This window comes from Corylus avellana, chromosome ca1 (assembly GCF_901000735.1).
Source record: "Corylus avellana chromosome ca1, CavTom2PMs-1.0".
Taxonomy (NCBI): domain Eukaryota; kingdom Viridiplantae; phylum Streptophyta; class Magnoliopsida; order Fagales; family Betulaceae; genus Corylus; species Corylus avellana.
In genome coordinates this window covers 10,454,389-10,479,156 of record NC_081541.1, presented here as the reverse complement: position 1 = coordinate 10,479,156, position 24,768 = coordinate 10,454,389, and the positions used below count along the sequence as shown (strand labels likewise).

Here is a 24,768-nt window from a genome sequence, read left to right as displayed (position 1 = left end):
GATTATGGATGAGACAAAGTATGCACAAGATATTCAGTTTTTTAGGGTAAAAAGAAGTTACCAAAATAGTGAGAGGGGACCCCCCTTTTATAGGCATCGGATTGTACCTGTTCATCTAACACTGTGGACTTTTACCGAGGGTCCACGTGTCAACAATATATCGGGGAACATCAAATATGATATTTATTCAGATATGTTTATTATTTCCTGAGGGTAACACTCGGTACCTGCCTCAGGCTCTGCTAACCGAGCCTGATAACCGAGTGTCGATAATATAATTTATATAAGCCTAAGTCTGCTGAACATGAGTTCATTTTGAACAGTAAAAATAACCGAGCTTTTGGGATGGGCCGAAGAATAGCTTAATGGACCTAACTCAGCTGTTTCATGACCCAACAGTTACCCCCCAATTTCTTTATTCTAACAGAATATAGAAATTTCACATATATATATAAGATATAGATCAACTTTCTATAAGCTCGGTTTTTGTCTTTTGGCAAAATGATGCGAGTTGGCTCTTGAAATTCAAATTTTGAATTTTTGAATTTCAAAAAATAACTGAAGCGTTTTACATTACCTCCGCCTTTTGAGAGCCACGCGTCAGATTCTCGGTGGTTTTACGCTTTTCGCAGTAGCCACGCGTCAGCTTTTGCACCGAGAAAGAAATGAAGAGACGTCTCCTCGCCGAACCCTAGTACCTAGGGTTATTTAATGCACCAGTTTGGTTTCTTTGAAAAAGTCTTTCAAACGCCTCCTTCTTCTTCGTTTAAATCCCATTGTTCTATCTCGCAGAAGCCATCGTTGCTCTTTCTGAGCTCTATCGATCTCCTTCTTTCTTTTTAATTTGGTGTTTTCTTCATACAAGCCTTTTTGCCGATATTATTTCTCGCAAGTAGTGTATTCCAGAGATTCGGTTGAGTCTGTTTCTTCGGCTGAACCTTTCATCTACCTAAACTACCCCATAATTCATTACCTTGATTTCGTCCTCCTTCTTCATCTCTTGTCTTATTTTCCTCTACTATCGATACCTGATGAGTCTCAGGGTTGAAGACGTTCCCAAGGAATTGGGCGAATCACACCCGGTTACTTGGACATCAAAGGTATCCGAACGTGATGAGCCTAAAATCCGTGAAGACTGGCAAATCCCAGACTCGGTTCAACTGTACTTTGACATCGACCGTGTTGGGGCAGTAGTGGAAGCGGATAGTAATGAAGCTTGTGTCTATATGGAGATGTTCTGTATCGGCCTGAGACTTCCATTCCCCAGAATAGTCCGAGAGTTACTGAGCTATATACGGATAGCTCCGCATCAGCTGGCTCCGAACGCCTGGAGGGTATTTTTTGCCTCCCTGATTGCTTGGCCAATGATCCTTGGGGTGGATCATCCACTCACAGTTGCGGAGTTTCTCACAGTTTACCGACTGACACAGTGTCCCAGAACCGAGTTTTTGTACACTTTCCAACTCAGAAAGAAAAAGAAACTCTTCACCTTCAAGCGTACTTATTCAAGTAACCATGGGTGGAAGGATGAGTTCTTCTTTGTTCAAGGTGACTGGGAATTCTCACCTTACGAAGTAATCGGGGACCCAAGCGTCCCTCGGGAAACCACTGCCCTGTCAAACCGAGGTAGAACCGAGTTTCGTATTTTGTTTGTTTACTTTTTTTTTGCGGCGAAGCTAATTCTGACATCTATTTTTCAGGTTAACAAGAACCTCTTTTAACCCCGGAGGAGAAGAAGCGTGTGCAGGACGTACTGGACCACGCCGAGTTTCATCCTCTGGAAATGGATTATGACGTCGTCATGACCGAAGAAAATAAGGCTCAGTATCTGTGGACCCCGGCATCCGCAAGGCTGGTAGAAGCTGTTCTACTGAGAGTACCAGTTATTGAGGTGCCAAGAAGGCCGACTGCCAGGGTCGCCGAGTCTTCCAAAGGAAAAGGCAAGAGGAAAGCTGAAGATGTTCCTCTGAAGAAACACTTGGCGAGGCCGCCGGTTAGTGCAAGAGTCTCTCTGACGATTGCTGATGAGCCTGAGGGTCCCAAAATCCCCTTTTTAAAGAAGAGTAAGAAACGAGTAAAGACCACTGCGGGGAAGAATAAGAAGAGAGCTAAGACTGCTGAGGATAGCTCGCAGGCAGTGGGGCTCGTTGCCGACCCTGCATCAAAGGGAGTGATGGCACACTCGGTTGACGTACGTGAAGAAACGGGAAACAGGGGCTCAAATGATCCAAGTGTCCCTGAGCTTGAAGCAACTGCTCCCCACAACAGGGTATACTCCAATGTCCTTGGCGAGGTCAGGGAGTTCCTGAGTAGACAGGATAAGTCGGCTCAGGATGTCCTTCTTGCAAAGCGGACTCCTCCGTCTTCTTCTTCCAAACCTGTTAGGGTTGAAGTTCCAGGATTCGAAGTTCTGGAAGTTTCCCCCCCTCGGCTATTCCTCGCTCTGCAACTCCTACCGAGGCTGTTCAGATAAGTTCTTCCGAGTCCGAGGAAGAAGAACCAATAGAGGTTGGTGAAGTCTATGCCTTCTTGGCTTCCAAAACAACGACCGCAGAACCCTTGGCGGTTATCCACCTAGGACGAACCGAAGGAGAACCTTCGTTTCCACACCCTGAGGTTGTTAGAACCGAGCTTGTGGTTGAGGAATTTACAGGCAATGGGCTTGAGGTTGAAGAACTGGCCACTTCTGGTCCCTCGGTTGCTCAGGCTGCTGATCAAATGTCAGTATTTGTCGAGCCCATGGTCGCCGAGCAAACTTTTGTCGAAGGGGTGGTTGAAGTGTCCGAAAATGATGAACAGCTGGATGCGGAATTTGCAACTACCGCTGGTGGAATTGCTGGAGAAGAGTTTGGTTTCAGGTTTCCAGTTGGTGGTGAATCATCACACCTTGGAGAGTCGTCCCAACTTGGAAAAAATAACCACCGAGTGTGATCCTAGAGAGTCCCTCTGAGCCACCGATGAATGTTTTCATGAAGAACCCTGCCGGGTCCTCGAGGGCAACTGATTCCTCGACAGAGCGCGCACCTGAGCCAATCTTTTGGACTATTGGGGAGCCTCTCTCTCGGCTAGGTGACAAATGGCTCAACAATCCTTTCGCTCTTTTGGCCGGTGCGATCCCAACCAATAACCCAGTGGACATAAGTGCTTAATTCCCAAAGGAAGTGATGGAGCATATGTTGTACCATCAGCCCGAGGTAAATATATTCCCACCTACTCGATTTCTGATAACAATATTTTTGTTCTAATAAACTTCTTTCTACTTGTAAGGGTCAATGCATAGCATGAACTACTACCTTCATTTCAGAAGATCTGTTGAGCGCTCAGCTCAGGCAGCTGAGGATGTCAAGAAGAAGCTTGAGGAAGCGGAAGCTGAGATAAAACGACTAGAAACCCAAAGTGCTAGCGCTATCACTCGGTCTCAGGAGTTGGAATCTAAGCTTGCTGCCGAGTGAACAATGCATGCCAGTTTGCGAGCTGATTTCTCGACTCTTGAGGAGGGAGCTATCCAACTTAAGAAAAGTCTTGATCAAATCTCGACTTTAGAGCCCGAACATACCAAGAAAAAACTTGAGGAGGCCGAGGCTGAACTAAACCGAATTCAGAAGATATCTGCTCTGCAAGGGAACGAGCTCCTCCTTGCTAAACATCAAATTAAAGATCTGGATGGTCAGTGTTCTCAAGCTCTTTCTCGGATTCGTAAGCAAAGTATCCAGGGGATTGCCGAGAGAGCCAGGAGTAGAAAGCGGCTACTTGACAACTCCGCCCTGGAGGATAAGGTTGCTCCTTTTAAAGAAAAATATGATGAGGCCGAACTTCAATGCCGAACTACCGAGTATCGCATTAACCAAGTTTTTGAAGAGCTGGAAGCGGCTCAGAGATACTCAGCTACTTAGTGCACTAAAGCCGATGTGGCTGAAAGTAAACTAAAAGCAACTGAGGAGCAGCATCTGGCTTTAGAGAAAAAACGAAAGTCAGCAAAGAAGAAGGCCAAAGCTGCTGAAAAAAAGGGCTGAGGGTTTTAAAGGGAAATTCCTGCGAGCTAAGGAGCAAGTGTTCAAATATAGGAATAAAGCTCGGGATTTTTACAAACAGCTCTCCTTCGTCTCCTGGGCCCGAGACTACGGCCGGGGCACAGGTTTCATCTCAGGTTTCGAAACTATTCGCAGCTGGTCGAAGAATCCTCTCGAGGGTGTCGACCTTAACACCATCAAACCTGAAGATGTTCCTCCCACTGAAGAAGCCATTTCGAAAATTGCCATACTCGGTAAGGAGCAGATGCCCGACTGTAAAGGCATCACTATTTTTGGCTTTAATCCGTTCGCTCGGCGTCAGGCTGGGGAGTCTTCTACTGCGGCCGAGTGCACTGACGCACCTGATGACTCGGAGAAATCAGTGGCTGCATCTAATGAAGACTGGGACCATGCTCGGGACGGTGCTTCTTGATTCTTCAAGTGTAAATACCTGAGAGAACACCTCTCTTTTTGTATCTAATTATCTTAAATGAAAGAATTTACTTGTAAATGAAAGAAATTTGTTTTTGTTCTAAGTCCTTCCTGTGAACTAATATCAATCTTGCTAATTAATACCGACTTTGCACACTGACAAAGCTTTAGTAATTTCATGTTATGTATACCCCCCTGATTCCCATAAGTTATGAATTTAATTTATACCGATGGGAATCTTAATGAGGTGTAAAAATTTGAACCGTGTGTAAGACTCGCACTAATATCGCAGTGTGCTGCATGTTTGACCGAGAATGCGCTGCTTGTGAGTAAATCACGTTCAACCATGATAATTGTATATTTTGCTTGAGGAAAGTGCTTGATATGAAGGCTTAATACTCGGTGGGTGTTTGTAGTTGTAGGGATGTTTGTGAACTTCATCATCGGGAAAGTGCCTTAGTGATGTTTACCGAAATACGTTCGGAAACTTCTCTGGCTATATTTCTCCGAAGTAGAACCTTTGAGTAAAGGTTAAGTTTGGAAAGCGCTTTGTTCAGCTATGTTTCCGAACTCTTCCTTGGAAAAACGCCTTAGCGATGTTTCGCCGAGTTACGTTCGGGAAATTCTCAGGCTATATTTCGCTGAAGGGTTGGAAAGTGTTATAAATACTTTTCCCAAAGGTGACTCTCGGAAAAGCGCTTAGTTCAGCTATATTTTCCGAGTGTAGAATAGAGAGTTTTGTTGGCTGCTGAGCTTGGCATGTTTGGCATGCTCGAACATTTGGCATTCTCATGCTCTTCTTCCTCGGGAAAGCGCCTTAGCGACATTTGACCGAGCAAAACTTGATAAATTCTCCGACTATGTTTCACCGAGGTAGAATTTTTTTAGAGTAAAGGTTTATGTTTGTTTAGTGAAAGCGCCTCAGTAAGAACATATCGAGTTATGCTCGAGAAATCTATGGCCATACTTCACTGAAGGGTTAGAGAGTGTTATCAACACCTTTCTAAAGATAGTTTTTTTTTTTTTTTTTGAAAAACCTTTTACGTGAATATTATCTCCGATCATTAACCGAAGGCATGGTCCGCCACATACTTAAGCTTTCTGCATGACTATAATCTCAGAGGATCCTCCATTAATATGCATCGATTAACTACGAAAAGAATACAACAAAAGTGATGCTCTGAGAATTATAATTCTATACAAAATACTTCTTAAGATGTTCAGCATTCCATGATTGTTGGAGTTGTTTTCCTTCGGAGTTTGTAAGATGGTAGGCTCCTGCTTTGCCACATTTGATAACTTTGTATGGTCCTTCCCAATTTGGTGCGAGCTTTCCCTCAGTTGCATCTTTGGTTGCCAAAGTGACTTTTTCAAAACTAAATCTCCAACTTGGAAACTGCGATGCTTTACCTGTTGGTTGAAATACCGAGCTACTCTCTGCTGATATGCTGCCATTGTGACCTGGGCCTGATCTTGTTTTTCTTGTAGTAAGTCGAAATGTAACTTTAGACCCTCGCCGTTGAAATTGGGGTTGAATGTACCCACTCGAAAACTCCCTGATCTGACCTCGGCAGGGATGACAGCCTCAGTTCCGTAAGCTAAGGCAAAAGGAGTTTCCTCAGTCGGAGCCCTTCTGGTTGTGCGGTATGCCCATAGAACTTCGGGAAGATTTTCCGCCCATCCCTCTTTGTGCTGATCGAGCTTCTTCTTCAGAATCTTGAATATGGTTTTATTAGTTGCTTCTACTTGTCCATTTGCTTGAGGATGTTCCGGGGATGAAAAGTATTGCCGAACATGAAGTCCGGCACACCAATCTTGAAAGGACTCACAGTCAAACTGCTTACCATTGTCCGTAACAAAGGCATGAGAAATCTCATATCGACAAATGACACTTTTCCAAAGAAATTTCTCGATGTTCTTTGCAGTAATATTCACTAGAGCTTCAGCCTCTGCCCACTTGGTGAAATAATCAACAGAGATCACAAGGAACCGAACTCCCCCTTTTCCTGTAGGTAATGGCCGTACTATATCTACCCCCCATTGTGAAAATGGCCATGGCGAGAAAACCGAGCTAAGTTCTTCAGGAGGTTGCTTGATAACGTTGGCAAAGCGCTAACAATTGTCACAAGTTTTGACCATATTTATGGAGTCCCGATTCATACTCGGCCAAAACAATCCTGCTTTCACTGCTTTGTGTGCTAAAATGCGGGCTCCTAAGTGACTGCCACAGATTCCTTCATAAATCTCCCGAAGGATATAATCACCATCTTCTTTAGAAACACATTTAAGGAACGGTAACATAAAACCTCGTTTGAAAATAGCTCCATTGACCAGTGTGAACCGAGCAGCCTTCCGTTTCAACTGCACCGCCTTCCTCTTATCTCCTGGTAGAATTCATTTTTTTGAGGTATCTAACAATTTCTTCAGCCCAAGCAGGCATGACTTCGATAGTTAAAATAAAAACCTTCTCAACGATGGAAGGTTGTTGCTGAATTTGTACTATCTGGTCGGATTCCTCCACCCCACATTCGGTTGAAGAGCCTAAACGGGCTAGATGGTCTGCCTTCTCATTCTCTTCTCTTGGGATTTTAACAATGCAAAACTTTTTTAAAGATTTTTGCATACCTTGAATTTTGGACAAGTAGAGCTTCATCTTGCTGCCCTTAGCCTCAAATTCGCTGCGAATGTGGCCGACAATAACTTGGGAATCACTCCGCACTCTACGAACTCTGCCTCTAGCTCTTGGGCTAAACCGAGCCCAACTATTACAGCTTCATACTCAGCTTCATTGTTAGTAGTTTTAAATTCTAATCTTAATGAACTCTTCAACTCTCTTCTGTCCGATGTAATAATCACGACCCCAGCTCTGCCATTTCTCTTAGTGGATGAACCATCTACATAAATTACCCATGTCCTCTCTTTCGGCCATTCCTCCTGGTCCTAAACGTAAGTGAATTTTACCACAAAATCCGTTAAAGCCTGACCTTTAACAGCATTACGTGAGACAAAGTGAATGTCAAACTCACTAATCTCGATCGCCCAGTTGACCAATCGACTAGACAAGTCTAATTTTCGGAGTACTTTCTTCAATGGATACTCGGTCAAAACATTAATTGTGTGAGCTTGAAAGTATGGTCAGAGCTTCCTGGAAGCAATTACCAAGGCGAAAGCAAGTTTCTCCATCTGTACATATCTCTCCTCGGCGCCATGCAACGCTCGGCTGACGAAGTAATCTAGTTTCTGAACCCCTTCTTCTTCGCGAACCAAAGCCGCACTGACTGCAGTTTGCGATACGGCTAAGTATAAATATAATACTTCTCTAGGAACCGCTCGGCTGAGAAGAGGTGGACTGACCAGGTACCTCTTAAGTTAATCGAATGCCTGTTCGCATTCTTCAGACCATTCGAAAGCTTTGCGTAAAATCCTAAAAAATGGGAGACATTTATCTGTAGACCGAGAGATGAACCTGTTCAAAGCTGTGATTCTCCCTGTCAACTTCTGAACTTGCTTTATATTTTTTTGAGATTGCATATCCAACACCGCATGGATCTTCTCTGGATTGGCTTTAATCTCTCGGCTAGACACCATATAACCGAAGAACTTCCCAGATGAAACTCCAAATGCACATTTCGTAGGATTAAGCTTCCTCTTGAAACGCTTCAATATCCTAAATGCCTCCTGCAAATCTGTCATATGATCTATCCACAGCTTGCCTTTAACCAGCATGTCATCGACATAAACCTCCATATTATTCCCGATTTGCCCTTGAAACATCTTGTTTACCAGCCTTTGGTAAGTTGCAACGGCATTTTTCAAACCGAATGGTATGACTTTGTAGCAGTACAAGTCTCGGTCGGTGATGAAGGCTATCTTCTCCCGATCAGATGGATGCATGAAAATCTGATTATAGTCTGAGAAGGCATCCATGAAGCTCAGCAACTCATACCCTGCTATTGCATCAGCCAAAAAGCTGATATGGGGTAACGAAAAACTATCCTTTAGGCAAGCCTTGTTAGGATTGGTAAAATCTACGCACATCCTCCACTTCCCAGAAGACTTCTTAACCATCATTACATTGGACAACCAATCAAAGTAATGCGCTTCTTCGATAAACTGAGCCTTCAGAAGTTTGTCCACCTCCTCGGCAATTGCCATGTTTCTGTCGGGAGCAAATTTCCTTCGCTTCTATTTTACTGGTTTAACTTCTGGATTAATGTTCAAGTGATGAACAATATCCTTGGGATCAATCCCTGGCATGTCTTCAGGAGACCATGCAAAAACTTTGAGGTTTTGCTGGAGAAACCGAACAAGGACTTCTCTAACCCTAGAAGTTAGTTGAGAACCGATCTTGACAACCTTTCCTTCAGCTATAGGTACGTCAATTAATGGCTCAGCTGGCTCCTTTCTCAACTACATCTTTCGCTCATCACCCAGATTGCCGATCGTCAAAAGTGCTGACTTTGGGCATTTCTTCAAAGACGTATGGTAACACCTTCTGGCAACAACTTGGTCTCCCTTAACTTCGCCGATTCCCTCAATGGTTGGGAACTTCACTTTCAAGTGGTAGGTAGAAGTAACCGCTCTCAATTGATTCAAAGCTGGACGACCGATGATCATGTTATAAGCTGATGGTCGGTCGATGACCAAAAAATCCACCATGATAGTGGATTGCCTGGGAGCGGTCCCCGCTGTGACTAGAAGAGCAATCAACCCAATGGGTTGGACACGCTCACCTGCAAATTCTATCAATGATGACAGGAAGGGTTTCGACTTCTCTTGGCCAATGCCCAATTGTTGGACAACTGTCCAATAAATAATATCAGCCGAACTTCCATTGTCCACCAACACTCGATGAACGGCATGGTTAGCCACCGTTAGAGTTATCACCAATGCATCATCATGTGGCATCGAGACTTCTTTCGCATCTTCCTCAAAAAATGTTAGAATACTTGGTTATTGTTTCTGGATTTTGGCGGGTTTTTCAAGCACGAGGATTTCTTCCATTCTTGCCTGCTTGGCGTAAGCCTTCCTCGCCAAGCTTGATTCTCCTCCACTAGCAAGGCCTCCCGAGATGGTGCGAATCTCGCCAATAATAGCTTGGTTCTGGGGATTCTACTGCTGATTCTGTGAAACCCTCAGCTCATCACGCCTCTGCCTCTGGTTGCGTGATCGATCATTATTCTGTCCCGAATGTTGACCCTGACCATCCTGAGTGTTCTTCCCCTTGCCATTTTCCTCAGCGAAGAAATTCAGCAACTTTCCATTCCTCAGAAATTTTTCAATCTCTAACCGAAGACTGATACAATCCTCGGTTTGATGCCCATGATCATTATGATATTCACAAAACTTCCGAGTACTGCGGTTCTGGGGAAGAGACTTCATCCTTCCTGGCCATCGGAAGCTCGGATCCTTTCTAACTTCCATGAATACCTTATAAACAGTTGTATTCAGGGATGTACATCCCACATATTGTTGATACTAATTTGGCCGAGGCAGTAGATCAACCTTCTTTTCCAGAATCTTAGGATTTTAGCGGTCCTTCTTTTTCTTCTCGACAAAAACCCTCGGTTTCGTCATAACTGGATTAGCAGCAGGCTTATTCTCGGCAGCTTTAGATTTCAGCAACGCTGAGATAGTCTCTTCCTGGTTGATGAATTTCTCGGCCTTGCTATTGAATTGTCGTAAAGTTCCTGTTTTTGGCCTTTTGGACAATTCGGCCATCAGAGGCCCTTCAGTCTGTATACCGTGCATCAATGCTGAGAGAATGGTTTGCTCGTCAGTACTTTCTACTGCCGGTTTCTCCCGATTGAACCGCAACAAATAATCCTTCAAGGTTTCCCCTTTTCCTTGCACAAGGGACAATAAATATGCTGGATTCTTCTTTCTTCTTCGAGTGGCAAGAAACTGACCTAAGAACGGCTGCCCAAGATGACCAAAATTATCAACAGATTTAGGATTCAGACTTCCAAGCCACTCTTTGGCGACTGCTTTTAAAGTTAAAGGGAAAGCTCGGCAAGCGATTTCGTCAGGAGTTTCATGAAGGATGATATGAGCTCGGAAACTTTCCATATGGTCGGACGGATCTCCACTTCCGTCATATTCGCCAATCAGAGGAACCTTAAAACTACCAGGCATGGGAAACCTCATCACCCAATCAGTAAAAGGTAGATTGGTATGTTGCATTAGATCTTCGGTGGCAGACCAATTTTCTCTATTTTCAATTAAGAAAGCCATCTTTTCAAACTTTTCTTGGAGATCTTTAACGTCTTTATGCATGGCAGCCTCTGCAGGTTTGTGAAGATGTGACCGAACATGACGGGAATGACTACACTGGGAATGACTATAGTGGGTTTTGGCGTGCCATGGTGTGACTTTCCACAAAGCTATGAATTTTTGGCGTGTTCTCGTCGATGTGTGTTTGCTTTAGTCTGAACAGTATGAGGATTTCCTCGTATTGAACTTCCAGCGTCTTGTTGGGTTGATTGATGCCGAGTTGATGGTGGTGGATCCCTAAAGGACTCCTCTCGTCTTCTCTTCTGTGCCGAATCTTCTCTAGGAGGAAGGCTAGAGACGATCTCTTCATTCTGCTTTCTCATAGCCTCAACAGATTCGGCTATTCGCTTCATGAAATCTACCATGATGGCTGTTTGGGGATTTGGATCGTGTGAGGTTCCGGGCACATCTGGTTAGATGATTGGGATAAGATGTGGAGATGTGCTGGGGTGTGGAGGTGTGTTCACCATATCGGAATATATGAGATTAGTAAGAACCAATAAAAATCGTTTCCACAGACAGCGCCAAACTGTTTGAGTAGTTTTCCGAATGGTGACGTGGAGGGGTCCTGTATAGCCGAGGGATCAACCGAGGGTTATAACTGAATAATCAACAAAGAAAAAAGGATCAAAGCTGCCGGCGTTGTCCTGCAAGAGAAAGCTCCGATGCCTAAGTTAGTCAAAGTGTTTAAGAGAAAAATGAACTTGAAGATTATGGATGAGACAAAGTATGCACAAGATATTCAGTTTTTTAAGGTAAAAAGACGCTACCGAAATAGTGAGAGGGGACCCCCCTTTTATAGGCATCGGATTGTACCTGTTCATCTAACACTGTGGACTTTTACCGAGGGTCCACGTGTCAACAATATATCGGGGAACATCAAATAGGATATTTATTCAGATATGTTTATTATTTCCTGAAGGTAACACTCGGTACCTGCCTTAGGCTCGGCTAACCGAGCCGGATAACCGAGTGTCGATAATATAATTTATATAAGCCTAAGTCTGCTGAACATGAGTTTATTTTGAACAGTAAAAATAACCGAGCTTTTGGGATGGGCCAAAGAATAGCTTAATGGACCTAACTCAGTTGTTTCATGACCCAACAATTTGCATGTCCATTAATTATCATCTAATAGTGCATGTGAATTGTCTCTCTGCTGCTTTATGCTTTCCTTAATTAGCATTTTACTACCACTGAGAATTATTGATGAAATCTTTTGCTTTATAAAAATCATGATAAAATAGCAATAATTAAGACCGACATTTTTTATTTTTTTATTTTTCTGCACTTGACAAGGATGGGTCAAGTGCAAAACCTGAAGCTACAGAGCAAGAACCGAAGAAGTTTATTTATTTTATTTTATTTTAATTTTTTTTTTTTTTCTAAATGAAAGGGGGAAAAAGGGTTATAGGGGGATATAAGTGCGACATTGATCATGAAAACAAGAAGCAAATTTGGTCGATTTTCTCTTCTAACAATTCGGAAAAGAAATGTAAGCCTTTTGGTACGAACAAATTGCATGGCTACCACAAGGCCCAATACATTAATTTCACACAATTAGCTAAGCATCCAAAAATATTTTCCCTTTCAAGCTTAATTATTTTTTCTTTTTCACAATTATTTTTGAGTTGTGTCATGTTTCAACATGCTATATTATGGGCTCACAAAAAAACTCCTCAAAAGTATTAATCTCCCAACACTTGAGGACTATTGAACGTACAAAAGATAAGTGACCTTCATGTTTTGATTAAAAAGACCAGTGTTATAAACTATAAATTAATTAGGTAGATTTGCATTGTTTTGATAACGTAATGAAATGCAATGTAGGAAAGAGATTGAGTGACCAAATCCTTTTTCTTAATTTGGAGAAACCCAAATAAACCTGGAAAGATTAAATAGGGTGAGATATGAGAAAGTGAAATTCTTGGATGGCTATTGGCTGGTCCCAAGTGACATGTTTGTAGCTCACTAGCTTGTCCTTTCTTCTTTCTCTCCGCCTCTCTTTTCTTTATCTAATTATTTATTTAAAATTTTAAAATATTTTGAAGTTATTGCAACCTACTTTTTCGGAGTATTATTTAATTTGTTAAATTATCAATTAGAAACCACTACAAAAAAAAAAAAAAAAAAAGGCATTTTTTGACGTGGCTACACTACCTGTTTTTTTGCCACGTCAAAAAATTTCTGACGTGTGCATTTTAAAACAACAAAAAAAATTTTCCTGACGTGTAAATAGTGACACGTCAAAAAATTCTGACGTTTTAGATATTGGAGCGTCAGAAAAAATGTTACAGATTTGGGAAATTAAAAAATGATATAATTTCTGACGTGGTGGTGTACCACGTCAGAAAATTCTGACGTGGCGGTATGCCACATCAGAAATTCTCTGACGTGGCAGTGCACCACGTCAGAACTCTCTCTATATATATATATAATCAGATATGTATATTATATATATTCAGATATATTCAAATATATATTATAAATATACAAATATATATTTATATTAGTCTTCTGACGTGCCACATGTCACACGTCAGGAATTCCTCACGTGCAACACGTGGCACGTCAGGAAATTATTTCGAGTTCCTCCCTATGTCCCATCTCCCTGCCAGAACCTTATATATATATATATATCAGATTTTTTTTTTTTAGAGTATTTTTCTGACGTGCCAGGTGTTGCACGTCAGAAATTTCTGACGTGCAACACCTGGCACATCAGAAATCCCCTCGATACCCGATATTAACATATCATAAAAAAATGGGGGATTTTAAAACTTTTTCCTCTTCTTTTTCCCTTCAACTTTTTCACTCTTCTTATTCTTTTCCCCTTCATTTATTTTCCCCACAATCTCCCTCTCCTCTTTCAATCTCGCTTCTGCACACTGCACGGCAGCTCCCTCTAGATCTAGAGAGAAAAAATGAAAGCAGCATATCGAAGAAGAAAGCAAAAGAAGAAGAATTGAAGAAGAAAAAGAAAAAGAAAAGGAGAAGATCGAAAAGCTAGGTACGCGTTAAAAAGAAAAAAGGAAAAAAAAAAAAAACACGAAGAAGAAGATAAGATAAGAAGATTTTTGGGTTTTTGAAGATTTTTTTGGTTTGGGTTTTGAGTTTGAGTTTTTGAAAATGGAGATAGAAAAGAGGAGAGAAAGAAAGAGAAAAGAAGAGAAACCAAAATCTGGGTTTTTGACGTGGGAGTTCTGCCACATCAGAAATTTCTGACGTGGGAGTTCTGCCACGTCAAAAAATTTTCTGACGTGGCAGAACTCCCACGTCAGAAAATTATTCTGACGTGTGAAACACCAAAACGTCAGAATTTTCTGACGTTTTACCCACTCACACGTCAGGAAATTTTTTTTCCTGACACCTATGTTTCTGACAATCGACACGCGTCAAAAACGACCTGTCAGAAAAATTTCCTAACGCGTCAGACACTAGAAAACGTCAGAAATCTCCAGTCATAAAAAAATTATTTTTTTGTAGTGTCATACTCGACTCAATTATTAAATGAAACGTTTCGTGAACACAAATCCTGGTTTAAATATTAAACGAAGGGGGGAACTTCACTTACCCCCTATACTTTCGCGCTTTTTGCAGACACCGCCTCATTGTTCAAAACCTCTCACTTTGGTGTATCAAACTTTCGTTTCCTTTTACTTTGCCCCTTCCGTTAGAATTTTCTGTTAAATCATAACGGAAATGGTGAAAAATTACAATCGTGCCCTTATTTTTTATTAAAAATAATTTTTTTTTAAAAAAAAAATTCAGGGTAGAAAGGTCTTTTACACTGCAAAAGCTAACGGTAGGGGGTATTTGAAAGGAAACGAAAGTTTGATACACCAAAGTAAGAGGTTTTGAACAATGGGGGATGTCTGCAAAAAGCGCGAAAGTATAGAGGGGGTAAGTGAAGTTTCCCCTAAATGAAGCAAACTCGGTTAGGCTCGTAAACAAGCTTGTATAAGCTCGTGTGTATATATAAACTAAGTAACACATAAATAATTATAAATCTCATAATTATTAAAATATAAAAATTGTATTTATATTTAAGCGTTAGAAAATGAAAAAATCTAGACCCTTCGTGATCAGAGAGAGAGAGCAATCATTAAAAAGACCCCAATTCAATTAGAGTAGACCCAAACGAAATGAAGAAGAATCAAGCAGAAACTATTGAGGGAGATTGCGAAAGGCAAAAACTATTGAAGAATCAAACAGACCCAAAAACTATCACTACCTATCTAGTGAGTGAGAGTGAGAGAGTGAGAAATGAGAGTTCAGGTGGAAGATGTGCTACGACTGGTGAGGGAGATTGAGAGAGAGACGTTGAAAAAATATTTTTTTGTAGGGGGCGTTGTCCCGATCTAGTCTGAATACAATCTGTTAACTTGTCCCACATTGCTAAGAAAACACCAATCCCCAAGTTTGCTTATCTATAAAATGATGCATATCCTCTCTCTTTTGAAACCAAGTATCTTACTGTATTGACTCAGACTCCATAATCGATTAGCCAGGCTAAGTAAATGTTTATGTACAAGCTAGCTTCTTAAGCCGTTTAAGAGTACTTGAAATTAAAATTTTTTTAAAAAAAAATATATAAGAGCCAACTTGCGAGCTGGCTCGGCTCGACTTATTATGAGCTCGAGCTCGATTTTTTTGGCTTACCCTTGATCTCGGCTCGAGCTCGAGGTCGAGTAAAATTTACACGAGCCAAACCTGAACAAAGAAAGCTCGCTTAAGGTCGACTCGTTTACACCCCTAGCAAAAATGATAAATAGGATTTGAATTGATTAATAAATAGGGTTCTATATATTATTGCCAAGAACACGTGCTTATTTCTTTTTGATTGAAATACACCTTGGTCATGAAATTAAGTTTATATATTCCGTTTTCATCTTTCAAAGTTCTTAAGAAAAATAACATTTTCATTTCCATTTCATCCATCAGACGTCAATACCAAGTCAGATTATAACTTTGTTATATTAGGATTTTAATTGCTATGTTTTTAAGTTATGTATGGTACTTAGATTAAAAGAAAACATTTCCCATTTGGTAAAATTTTGAGAAGTATTTTTAGTTCTGGGTTTTGAAATGGGTAAAATTAGATAAATTTTTTCTTTTGAGGTGATAAAAGAAAAAAAAAATTTATATATATATATATATATATATATATATATATATGGAATCCACTATTGACCCACAAAAAATATTATTTGTGCATACATCTCTCGTTAGGGGTAGGCCTAGGTGGATGGTTGGAGGGTTTTTGGCAACTTATAAAAATTCAATTTTTATAGCGTACGTGGCTTGGTCAATTAATGTTAACTTTTCACCACCCAAATGGTTTTTAATTTGCTTTCTACTAGTAGTCGGATAAAAACAAGGAAGCAATGATATCCGCTTTATATATATATATATATATATAGCATTTTAAAAACACAAGTATAAGACTATAAGTAATTAAGAGGTAGCTTAATTTGTTAGGATCACGCCTCTTGAAACGAAAATCACTAGTTTGAATCTTCCCTCTTACCTCTTGTGCGAAAATGTCAAAAAAAAAAAAAAAACAAACAAAACAAAATACACACAACTACAATATAAATTATTTTATAAACATGTAACTTTTATGTACAATTACGATTTATGTTTTATTATGGAACTAAGTATAAGACTTTTTTGCTTTTTTAACTTACATAAATGCGCTCACACATAAATGGATTCTATATATTTTTTAATTTTTTTTTGTTTACGTAGGTTTAATTAGATTCTCCAAACGTTCCAAGGAGTAGCTCAATCAGCTAGGGACCACGTCTTATGAAGTGAAAGTCACTAGTTCGAATTCACCCTTCTCATCTTGTGTGGATATGTCAAAAAAAAAAAAAATTAGATTCTCCAAACAAAAAAAAATCATCTATTACTTGCTTTTGTTTTGTGTGGTCACCTCACTCACCCACTTATATTGAGTACTTAACTAAACATATTATCATGTGCCTTCGTTTAAGCACCCCATGAAATACTAATGCTTTAGGGTCGGTTTCCTTTTTCTTTTTTGTAGCGTGAATAGCGAGGACGAAAGTCCTACTACAAGAAAATGTGTTTTAATTTTCAACCAATATTCCCATCTAAACCTTAGCATGTTGCATCGGAAGATATAGATCTATATATAAATAAAAATAAAAAAATAAAAAAAAAACAATACTAAGCGGGAAAACCCCAAGGGCTGGCTCTAGTGTTGAAGACCTTCGTATCCAAGGTTCAAATTTTTTTGAGTGCAAACAATTCATTAGAGCTACACCGAAGACGAATTCAAGTCTTACGCGATCCGTGTAAGGGGCTCTTGCATGGATCAGGGGTTTGCCTTTTAGGAGTGATCCTTGGAGGGCTTTTCATAGCGAAAATTCACTTACCCCCTCAATGTATCACCCCTGCCGTTAAGGTTTTGCATAAACTCAAACTGTTAACATGTGAAATGCCTCTAATACCCATGTGAAATTTATAAACATATAAATTTACCATTTGTTAAAAAATAAATAAACTAGACCACGGCAAAGTTTAAATTTTAAAAATATTAAAACAAGGTATTTTGATTATTTTCGCATCTTCTATTAAGATTTAACGGAAAATCACAGCGAATTAATAAAATTAAAAGGGGCTAAAAATAAAATACCCAAATTGCAACTTTTAATAATTTAACAAGATCAGAATGACTATTCCATAAGATTAGCGGTTTCGTGCTTTCCATATGAGGGAAACTCCCTTAGTGCCAATCTTGTGTTTTCCTTGCTTGCATTAAGTGTGCAATTGGCCTCCACCCATTACTGCCCCCATTAACTCCCCGCAATTTTGGAAGGAAGATTTCCGGAAGTTACCTTCACAGATGCATCCATCTTTCCATCAAAAGAGCCATCTCCCAAAATTTGACAATATTCCATTATTACTTCATTACTCCCCTCCATCTTACAACTTGCTGTTTCCGTTTCCGGTTGATGCGCAGATGCTTTTGGCAGTATTGTGGAGCTTTTATGGTGTCCGTGATTTTCGGCTACAAAATCATGATCTCCATTCTGTCTTACCAAAAAAGGAGGAACATGCCGTTCCTGGCCTGGCAGGTTACACTTTCCCCGGTCAAGTACTCCACCGGAGCTCGCCTCCCTCCGGTCATCTTCCTTCTCCTCTCCGCCACTGTCTTCATTTGAGTGTGACGTATACGTCGCTGCGGATCGTGGCGTCTCCCCGAATCTTCCCCTGCCTCTATCCACTCTCAGCCATAGGCCAAATTGTGGTGTTGCCCCATGCGTTTGGATCCCACTCCTTTTCATGCAGCCGGTGCTCCCATGGCGAATTACACCACAATGGAAGCAAAATTTAGGTAACCTCTCATACCGGAATGGCACCCACACAGATTGTCCTTGTAACTTCAGCATACGTCCCCGGGGTAGCGGTTTGGTTAGATCCAGTTTGATACGAACCCGTAAGAACTCTCCCCAGCCAATTCCAACCTTATCCATGTCCACTTCTTCTACGACTCCCATGGAGGCTCCTATTTGATTCCCGACTGCCGGACCCATACAAGCCAGAGGGAGGTTAAACATCCAGACTCAGAACGCAGCCCTTTCAAACCCCATTTGAGTCGGTGGGGTTAGGCCGTCAAATTCCTCTACTGAAAAAAGACTCCCTTCGAACACCCACGGTCTTTCTTCCCAGCACCCTTGCTTTGTCCCCGAAGTGCTCAAACTCCAGCAAGAACAGATTTTCCCACGCCACTCTGAAAGATACGGTCCCTGTTGGCCTCCATCCCTTGATCAAAGTGGATTTAATGATCTCTTTGCTGATAATCCAATCCACCAAAAGCTTTCCCACCAGACAAGATTGACCCGGGCAACTATCCCATCCAATGCCTGATCCTGTACCTCCACTTCCAAACTTTCCTCTTCAGAAAGAGAGAAGTTCATCCACAATTTTGAAAAATCCTCCGCCATTCCAACTCTATCGGACACCGAAGAAACTCTTCCCTAAGGGCAAAAGAGCACTACAACGTTTACCAGCTTCACCGCCTACAGCAAACTAGAAGAAAGTTTCTTCTCCTCTGGGACGATAGGCAAATAACCTCACATTTGTAAAACTGCAATGATGATTTTAATTATGGTTTTTTAAGTAAGGTATTAATACATATATTCAATGACCGATTCAATTTACTTTAAAGACCAGTTCACTACTAAATAAATATGAAAATGGCCAAAAAAACCTAAAAATGGCCAAAATGCACTTTCAGCAAAAGCTTAGAAATGAAGTTTTTGTCCAAAAAAATTTTTTGACTTAAAAGCTCTATTTCTCAAATGCAATCCCAAACAGGCTCTAAACATATTGTTATGTGCCTTCATTTAAGCCCCCATAAAATACTAGTGCTTGAGGGGCGGTTTCTTTTTTTTGTTTTTTTTTTTAGCGTGAAAGGAGAGGACGTACGCAAGTCCTAGTAGAAGAAAATGTGTTTTAATTTTCAACCAATATTCCCATCTAAACCTTAGCATGTTGGGAAGATGTATTATGTATATATAAATAAAAAATAAAAAATATTAAGTGGGAAAACCCCAAAGGGTTGGCTCTAGTGCTAGTGTGTGTTGAAGACCTTGGACTTGGTGGCATTTCCATCAGATCTAAAGTTCAAATTTTTTTGAGTACAAACAATTCATTAGAGCTACACCCGTGACGAATCCAAGCCTTACCCGATCCGTGTAAGCTAGGGCCTCTTGCACGGGTCCAGGGCTTGCAGTTTAGGAGTGGTCCTTGGGGGTTTTTTTAAGCGAAAATTAACTTACTCCCTCAATGTATCACCCCTACCACTAAGGTTTTGCATTAACTCGAACAGTTAACATGTGAAATGTCTCTTATATCTATGTAAATTTACCTTTTATTAAAATAATAATAATTAGAAAAAAAAAAAAAAAAAAAACCTAAACCAAACCTATGGCAAAGTTTCACTTTTAAAAATATTAAAACAATGTATTTTGATATTTTCGCATCTTCTATTAGGATTTAATGGAAAATCACAACAAATTGATAAAATTAAAAAGGGTTAAAAATAGAATACCCAAATTACAACTTTTGATAATTCAATAGTGACATTGCAAAACTAGGGCCGGTAAGTGAAAATTTTCCAATAAATAAATAATGGGGCATTATATATGGAGGCAAATATATGAGAATATATAAGGTCAAACTCAAGTTCACAAGGATAGGAGAATTGTAAACCATCTAGGTGGCTCGGATGCTATTTCAAAAAGAAAACGATACTGTAGATGACCAGGCAAACCAATTTAACAAGTTCTCTTAATTTTGACAAATAATGCTGATGAAATTAATTACTAATAGTAGTGTTAAATCATAAGTTATTTTAAAAGATTAAATTGTTAAAAAATAATAAATTTAATTATTTAATTAATTAATATCGTAAACACTTTCACTCACGTATGCCTACACGTAATATAAAGTAATAATTTAACAAAAATAAGGGATCGACCTTAAAGTCAATGTTCAAACTTAAAATTAGAAATGGTTAAGACCTACCTTCCTTTTAAAAAAAGTTACATAAATAGGCAAGAAAGAAGAATCAATAGTGTACATATTTATATATAAAATGAATTATGACAATTGGAAGGGAGCAAGAGAGGGAGGTTAAACCAAATAAATAAGATTTGTTGGGGTTGGGGAAAAGATGGTTGAATTGTAAAATGAAGACAGTTAAGAAACACCAACTTGAATCACCTCTCAAACTTCAACCCTCCAAAAGATCAGCCAAAACTGTGTGAACAACAAACAACTCTTCTATATTTAAGTTAACCCTCCTCCTCTTGTTAGATCAATGAGTTGCACCATATCCCCACGGCACGCAATTAACCAGACCCAGCTTTTTCTATTCTACATCTTCTTTGCACCTCTTTAGCTTTCTCTAAATCATTAAAGACTCCAGTACCCATCGAGAGTGCTGCAGAAATAATTGATCATGAAAAGCTTGTTTGAAGATCATCAGCAGCCACATCCTCATGACACTTCAAACCACGAACCAAATAGCGGCCGATTATCCAAAGAAGATCAAGAAATGGGCTCCAATGCCACCTCAAAGACTGATGTCTTGAACAACTCTGCCTTTGGCTGCTTTCCTCGAGGAACGATGGATCTTAATCTTGGACGCGTGGTAAGACAGACTAATCAGCTTAATTATCACTTGATTTTACTGCATGAGCAGATCTTTGAAGGCAGTGAAGACAATTGTTAATGCTGCCAGCAAAGCTAGCTAGCTAGTTGTAGCGGCCCGTGGTAGTTGTACAGAAATGGAAGAGACAGTGGTGTATCTAGGAATTCGTATTAGGAGAGGCAAAAGAAGAAGAATAGGGGCGGGAGAATGAGAAGTAAGGGCTAGGGTCAATTAAACTAAAAAAAAATTCAAATATTTTTGGAAGGGCACCCGCCCCCTTTGTATCTACCACTGGGAGGAGACACCGTCTGGGGTGATGGCCAGAGAACCACCTAGGAATTCAATCACATGTTGTTCCATGAACTTTTAGATTGTCATGGTATGGACTGACAAGATGTTGGGTATATGTAGTCCAAGGAATTGAGAGTTGCTAGAATGAAATGCTTTAAATTGGTTGCAGTTTTAAAATTCAAGTAAATAATCGAGACTCTCAATATGCTAATCAAACAATCAAAGTTTAGAAGCTTTAAAATTATCTAGAAACTTTCGAACATTTACTGACTCCTTCATGACAATGACATTTTAGTAATCATGCATGTGAGTGTCGGATATTTTACATATGCAGGTTTTAGCAGAACTGGTCGGGACTTTCATTTTGATGTTTTCTGTGTGCGGGATCATAGCATGCACCCAGCTGAGTAAAGGCGAAGTGGGTCTTCTGGAGTATGCAGCCACCGCAGGATTGACAGTGGTTGTTGTCATTTTCTCCATAGGCCATATCTCTTGTGCGCACGTTAATCCTGCTGTCACAATAGCTTTTGCAACCTTTGGTCATTTTCCATGGTCCAAGGTATATATATATATATATATCAATTTTTTCAAATCTCGCCTTTCATGGTATTTAAGCTAATAAGAAATGATAAATTAACTGCATGTGTAATAGGTTCCGCTTTACATATTGGCACAAATGTTGGGTTCTGTGTTGGCAACATGTATTGGACAGTCTGTTTACAACGTCAAATCAGAAATTATGACCACCCGGCCGCTCCGAGGCTGCAGCTCCGCCTTCTGGGTGGAGCTTATTGCGACATTTATCATCATGTTTCTAGCTGCTTCAGTGACCTACCAACATCAAACTGTAAGGATTTTTGATTACCTTATAATCTGCTTCAGTACGTCACGATATCCACATGATATATTTGAAATATTTTGTAGGTAGGCCATTTGTCTGGCTTCGTTGTTGGCATAGCCATTTCACTAGCTGTGTTAATCACAGGGTAGGTAAAAAACTCCTTACATGTCAGTAATTGCTAAGAATTTACTAGCTAGTTAATTTTCATGTATAAATTTTTGTGGGTTTGCATTGTAGGCCTGTTTCAGGAGGATCAATGAATCCTGCAAGATCATTGGGGCCTGCAATAATTTCAGGGAAATTCAATGACATATGGATATATATGACAGCCCCAACCATTGGAGCCGTGGCAGGTGCTCTTCTCTTTCGAATTCTTCGTCTTCAACAACCCCGCCCGCCCATGTAATTCCACTTCCTAATTTCAATGTAGTTGGTTGAAGCCTGCAGTGCACAAGAAAAATGTATTTGAGTAGACTTGTTTTATGGATGCTAGTAACCAAATTTATGCAGAAAGCAGCGGATCAGTCAGTTGCCAGATCGAACACTTTGAATTATTCTTTTTCTTATTTGTTTTGATCAGCTTCTTCAGCGAAAATGTGCAACATGCGTTACTGCTCTTTGGTAGAAAAATAAGCAAATTAATAAGCTCAAAATAATGTAATTAATACAACGAACTTAAGCAAATAAGGACCAGAATATTTCTGTGCTCGAACTCTCAGGGAAAAAGCACAACTATAATTTTATTGATTAGTTTAGTGGAATTTAATTTCCAGACTTTCGAATTTTTGGTTTTAAAACGTGTGATTTGAAAATTAAAATTTAGAAAACACAAATTAGAGTGCGTTTGACATTGCGATTTCATAGACCAAAAGTGTGATTATAACCCAAATCCCAGAAAATATATCGTTTGGGAGTACGTTTTTTAAGATTTGCAATTTGAAAACGAAAAAAACATATGTTTTCAAATCGCAACTAAAGAGGTGCATTTTTAAATACGTATAATTTTAAAGGTTAAACTTCGATTTTAAAAGCTAAATTATGATTTTACCTTACACTTAACTATGTTTTCAAATCTCAAATATTTAAATCATTATTTTTAAATCGCAAAACTAAACACATTCTTAAGCTTTTGATAAAATCGCAATTTAACCTTTTAAATCTTGCATTTTTTAAAACGTAATCATTTTTCTGTGATTAACAAATACAAATTTTTCTAAGCGAGTAAACCGCAATTTTTTAGAAACGCACTCCTACAACAATATACTTCAATAATTTTATTTAAAAATCGCAGGCCAGCCTCCTGAAGTTCGAAACAGGATTTTTTTTGGTTTATTATATCCAATTAATTATATTTGAGTGGTATTTTTGTCTTTTCACTTTTGAATGAAACAAAAATACCCAGAAAGGATCCAGTATTTATTTAACCATTGCCTGGTGGCTTTACCCGTTGCCCGTGGGTGCCATACGAAAAAGACTCGTAATCTGGAAGCAATATGCTATTGGGCTCGACGCGTTCACTGTTCGCCCATGCAGCAAAATCGTTGTCAGATGGGCTGGGCCTAATCCGTAATGGCCCACACTGTTTACCTATAGTCCCAGTTCCACCATTGTTAACTTAGATCCCCACTGCCAAACACTCTCTTTGATTCGCCGGAGAAGATCCAATTCTCCGACAAAATCACACACAAACGCAGACAGAGATTGGTGTTTTGTGAATAGGGTTAGAAAGAACAAAAATGCACACGTTTGGGTACAGAGCGAACGCTCTGCTAACGTTGGGGGTCACTGTGCTGGCCCTGATGTGCGCCATGGCCTCTCTCTCCGACAACCTCAATGTTCCCTCTCCCTCCGCCCATGTCCACGTGCTAAACATCAACTGGTTTCAGAGGCAACGTGATGGAAACGACGAGGTACCACTTTTTTCTTTTTCTTTCTTTCGTTAAATATTCAGATTTTGGACTCTATAATGCAAGTATATGAGACAGGCTTTAGATTGTACAGAGATTAACAATTGAGTACTATACATGCCGTAAATTTTCAAAGTGCTATGGTATAATTTGGATTATATTGTATATAGTGATTGGTATTGGTACGACCATGATCATGTTTTGGTAGAAACGAAGGAATTGTTGAATTGTAAGGCCAAGAAAATTCTGCGTTGAAATTGTTAAATAGTATGTAATAATTTTATTCTTTATGGAAACAAAATGATATTTTTCGCGTTAAGAGTGTTCGGCCCTTCAATTTTGCATGCTAAAATTGCATTTTTAAACAAAATTGCAGAAAGTGTCTTGTTTGAAGTGCTTATTTTTAAAAAATGACAGTTTAAAAACATAGAAAAATTTTCGTTTTCAAATCTCAGATAATGAGATGTGTTCTTAAACATGCACGATTTTAAAGGCCAAATAGTAATTTTAAAGGTTAAACTCCGATTTTATCAAAAGTTTAACTGCATTTTGAAATCTATATTTTTTAAATCGCACGTTTTAAAAATGCAAAACCAAACAGAGCCTAAATTTACCATTTTGAAGCTGAGTGTGGTTGTTAGCTATTTCTGATAATTCTATGTTGGTTCTGGTAATGATTTATCTATTGTGTTATTATATTTTAATTTTTATATATGCGTATACCCATCTCTCTCTCTCTCTCTCTCTCTCTCTCTCTCTCTATATATATATATATATATATATTGTTGGGTATGCATGTATATGTATATTGGGAACATTTCTGAA

At 39.6% G+C, this 24,768-nt stretch overlaps 2 protein-coding genes across 2 annotated transcripts; one reads left to right on the top strand and one right to left on the bottom strand.

Moving 5' to 3' along the window:
* Positions 1–9,971: 9,971 nt before the first annotated feature.
* Positions 9,972–10,676, bottom strand: LOC132178889 (uncharacterized). The gene has a single exon (XM_059591501.1). It carries the CDS (start codon positions 10,674–10,676, stop codon positions 9,972–9,974), a length of 705 nt encoding a protein of 234 aa, XP_059447484.1.
* A 10,036-nt stretch (positions 10,677–20,712) lies between these two features.
* LOC132178799 (probable aquaporin NIP7-1) lies at positions 20,713–22,442 on the top strand. Its single transcript, XM_059591390.1, has 5 exons — positions 20,713–20,904; positions 21,530–21,754; positions 21,848–22,042; positions 22,120–22,181; positions 22,274–22,442. The coding sequence occupies exons 1-5, from the start codon at positions 20,713–20,715 to the stop codon at positions 22,440–22,442; spliced, it is 843 nt and encodes a 280-aa protein (XP_059447373.1).
* The last annotated feature ends 2,326 nt before the right edge of the window (positions 22,443–24,768 follow it).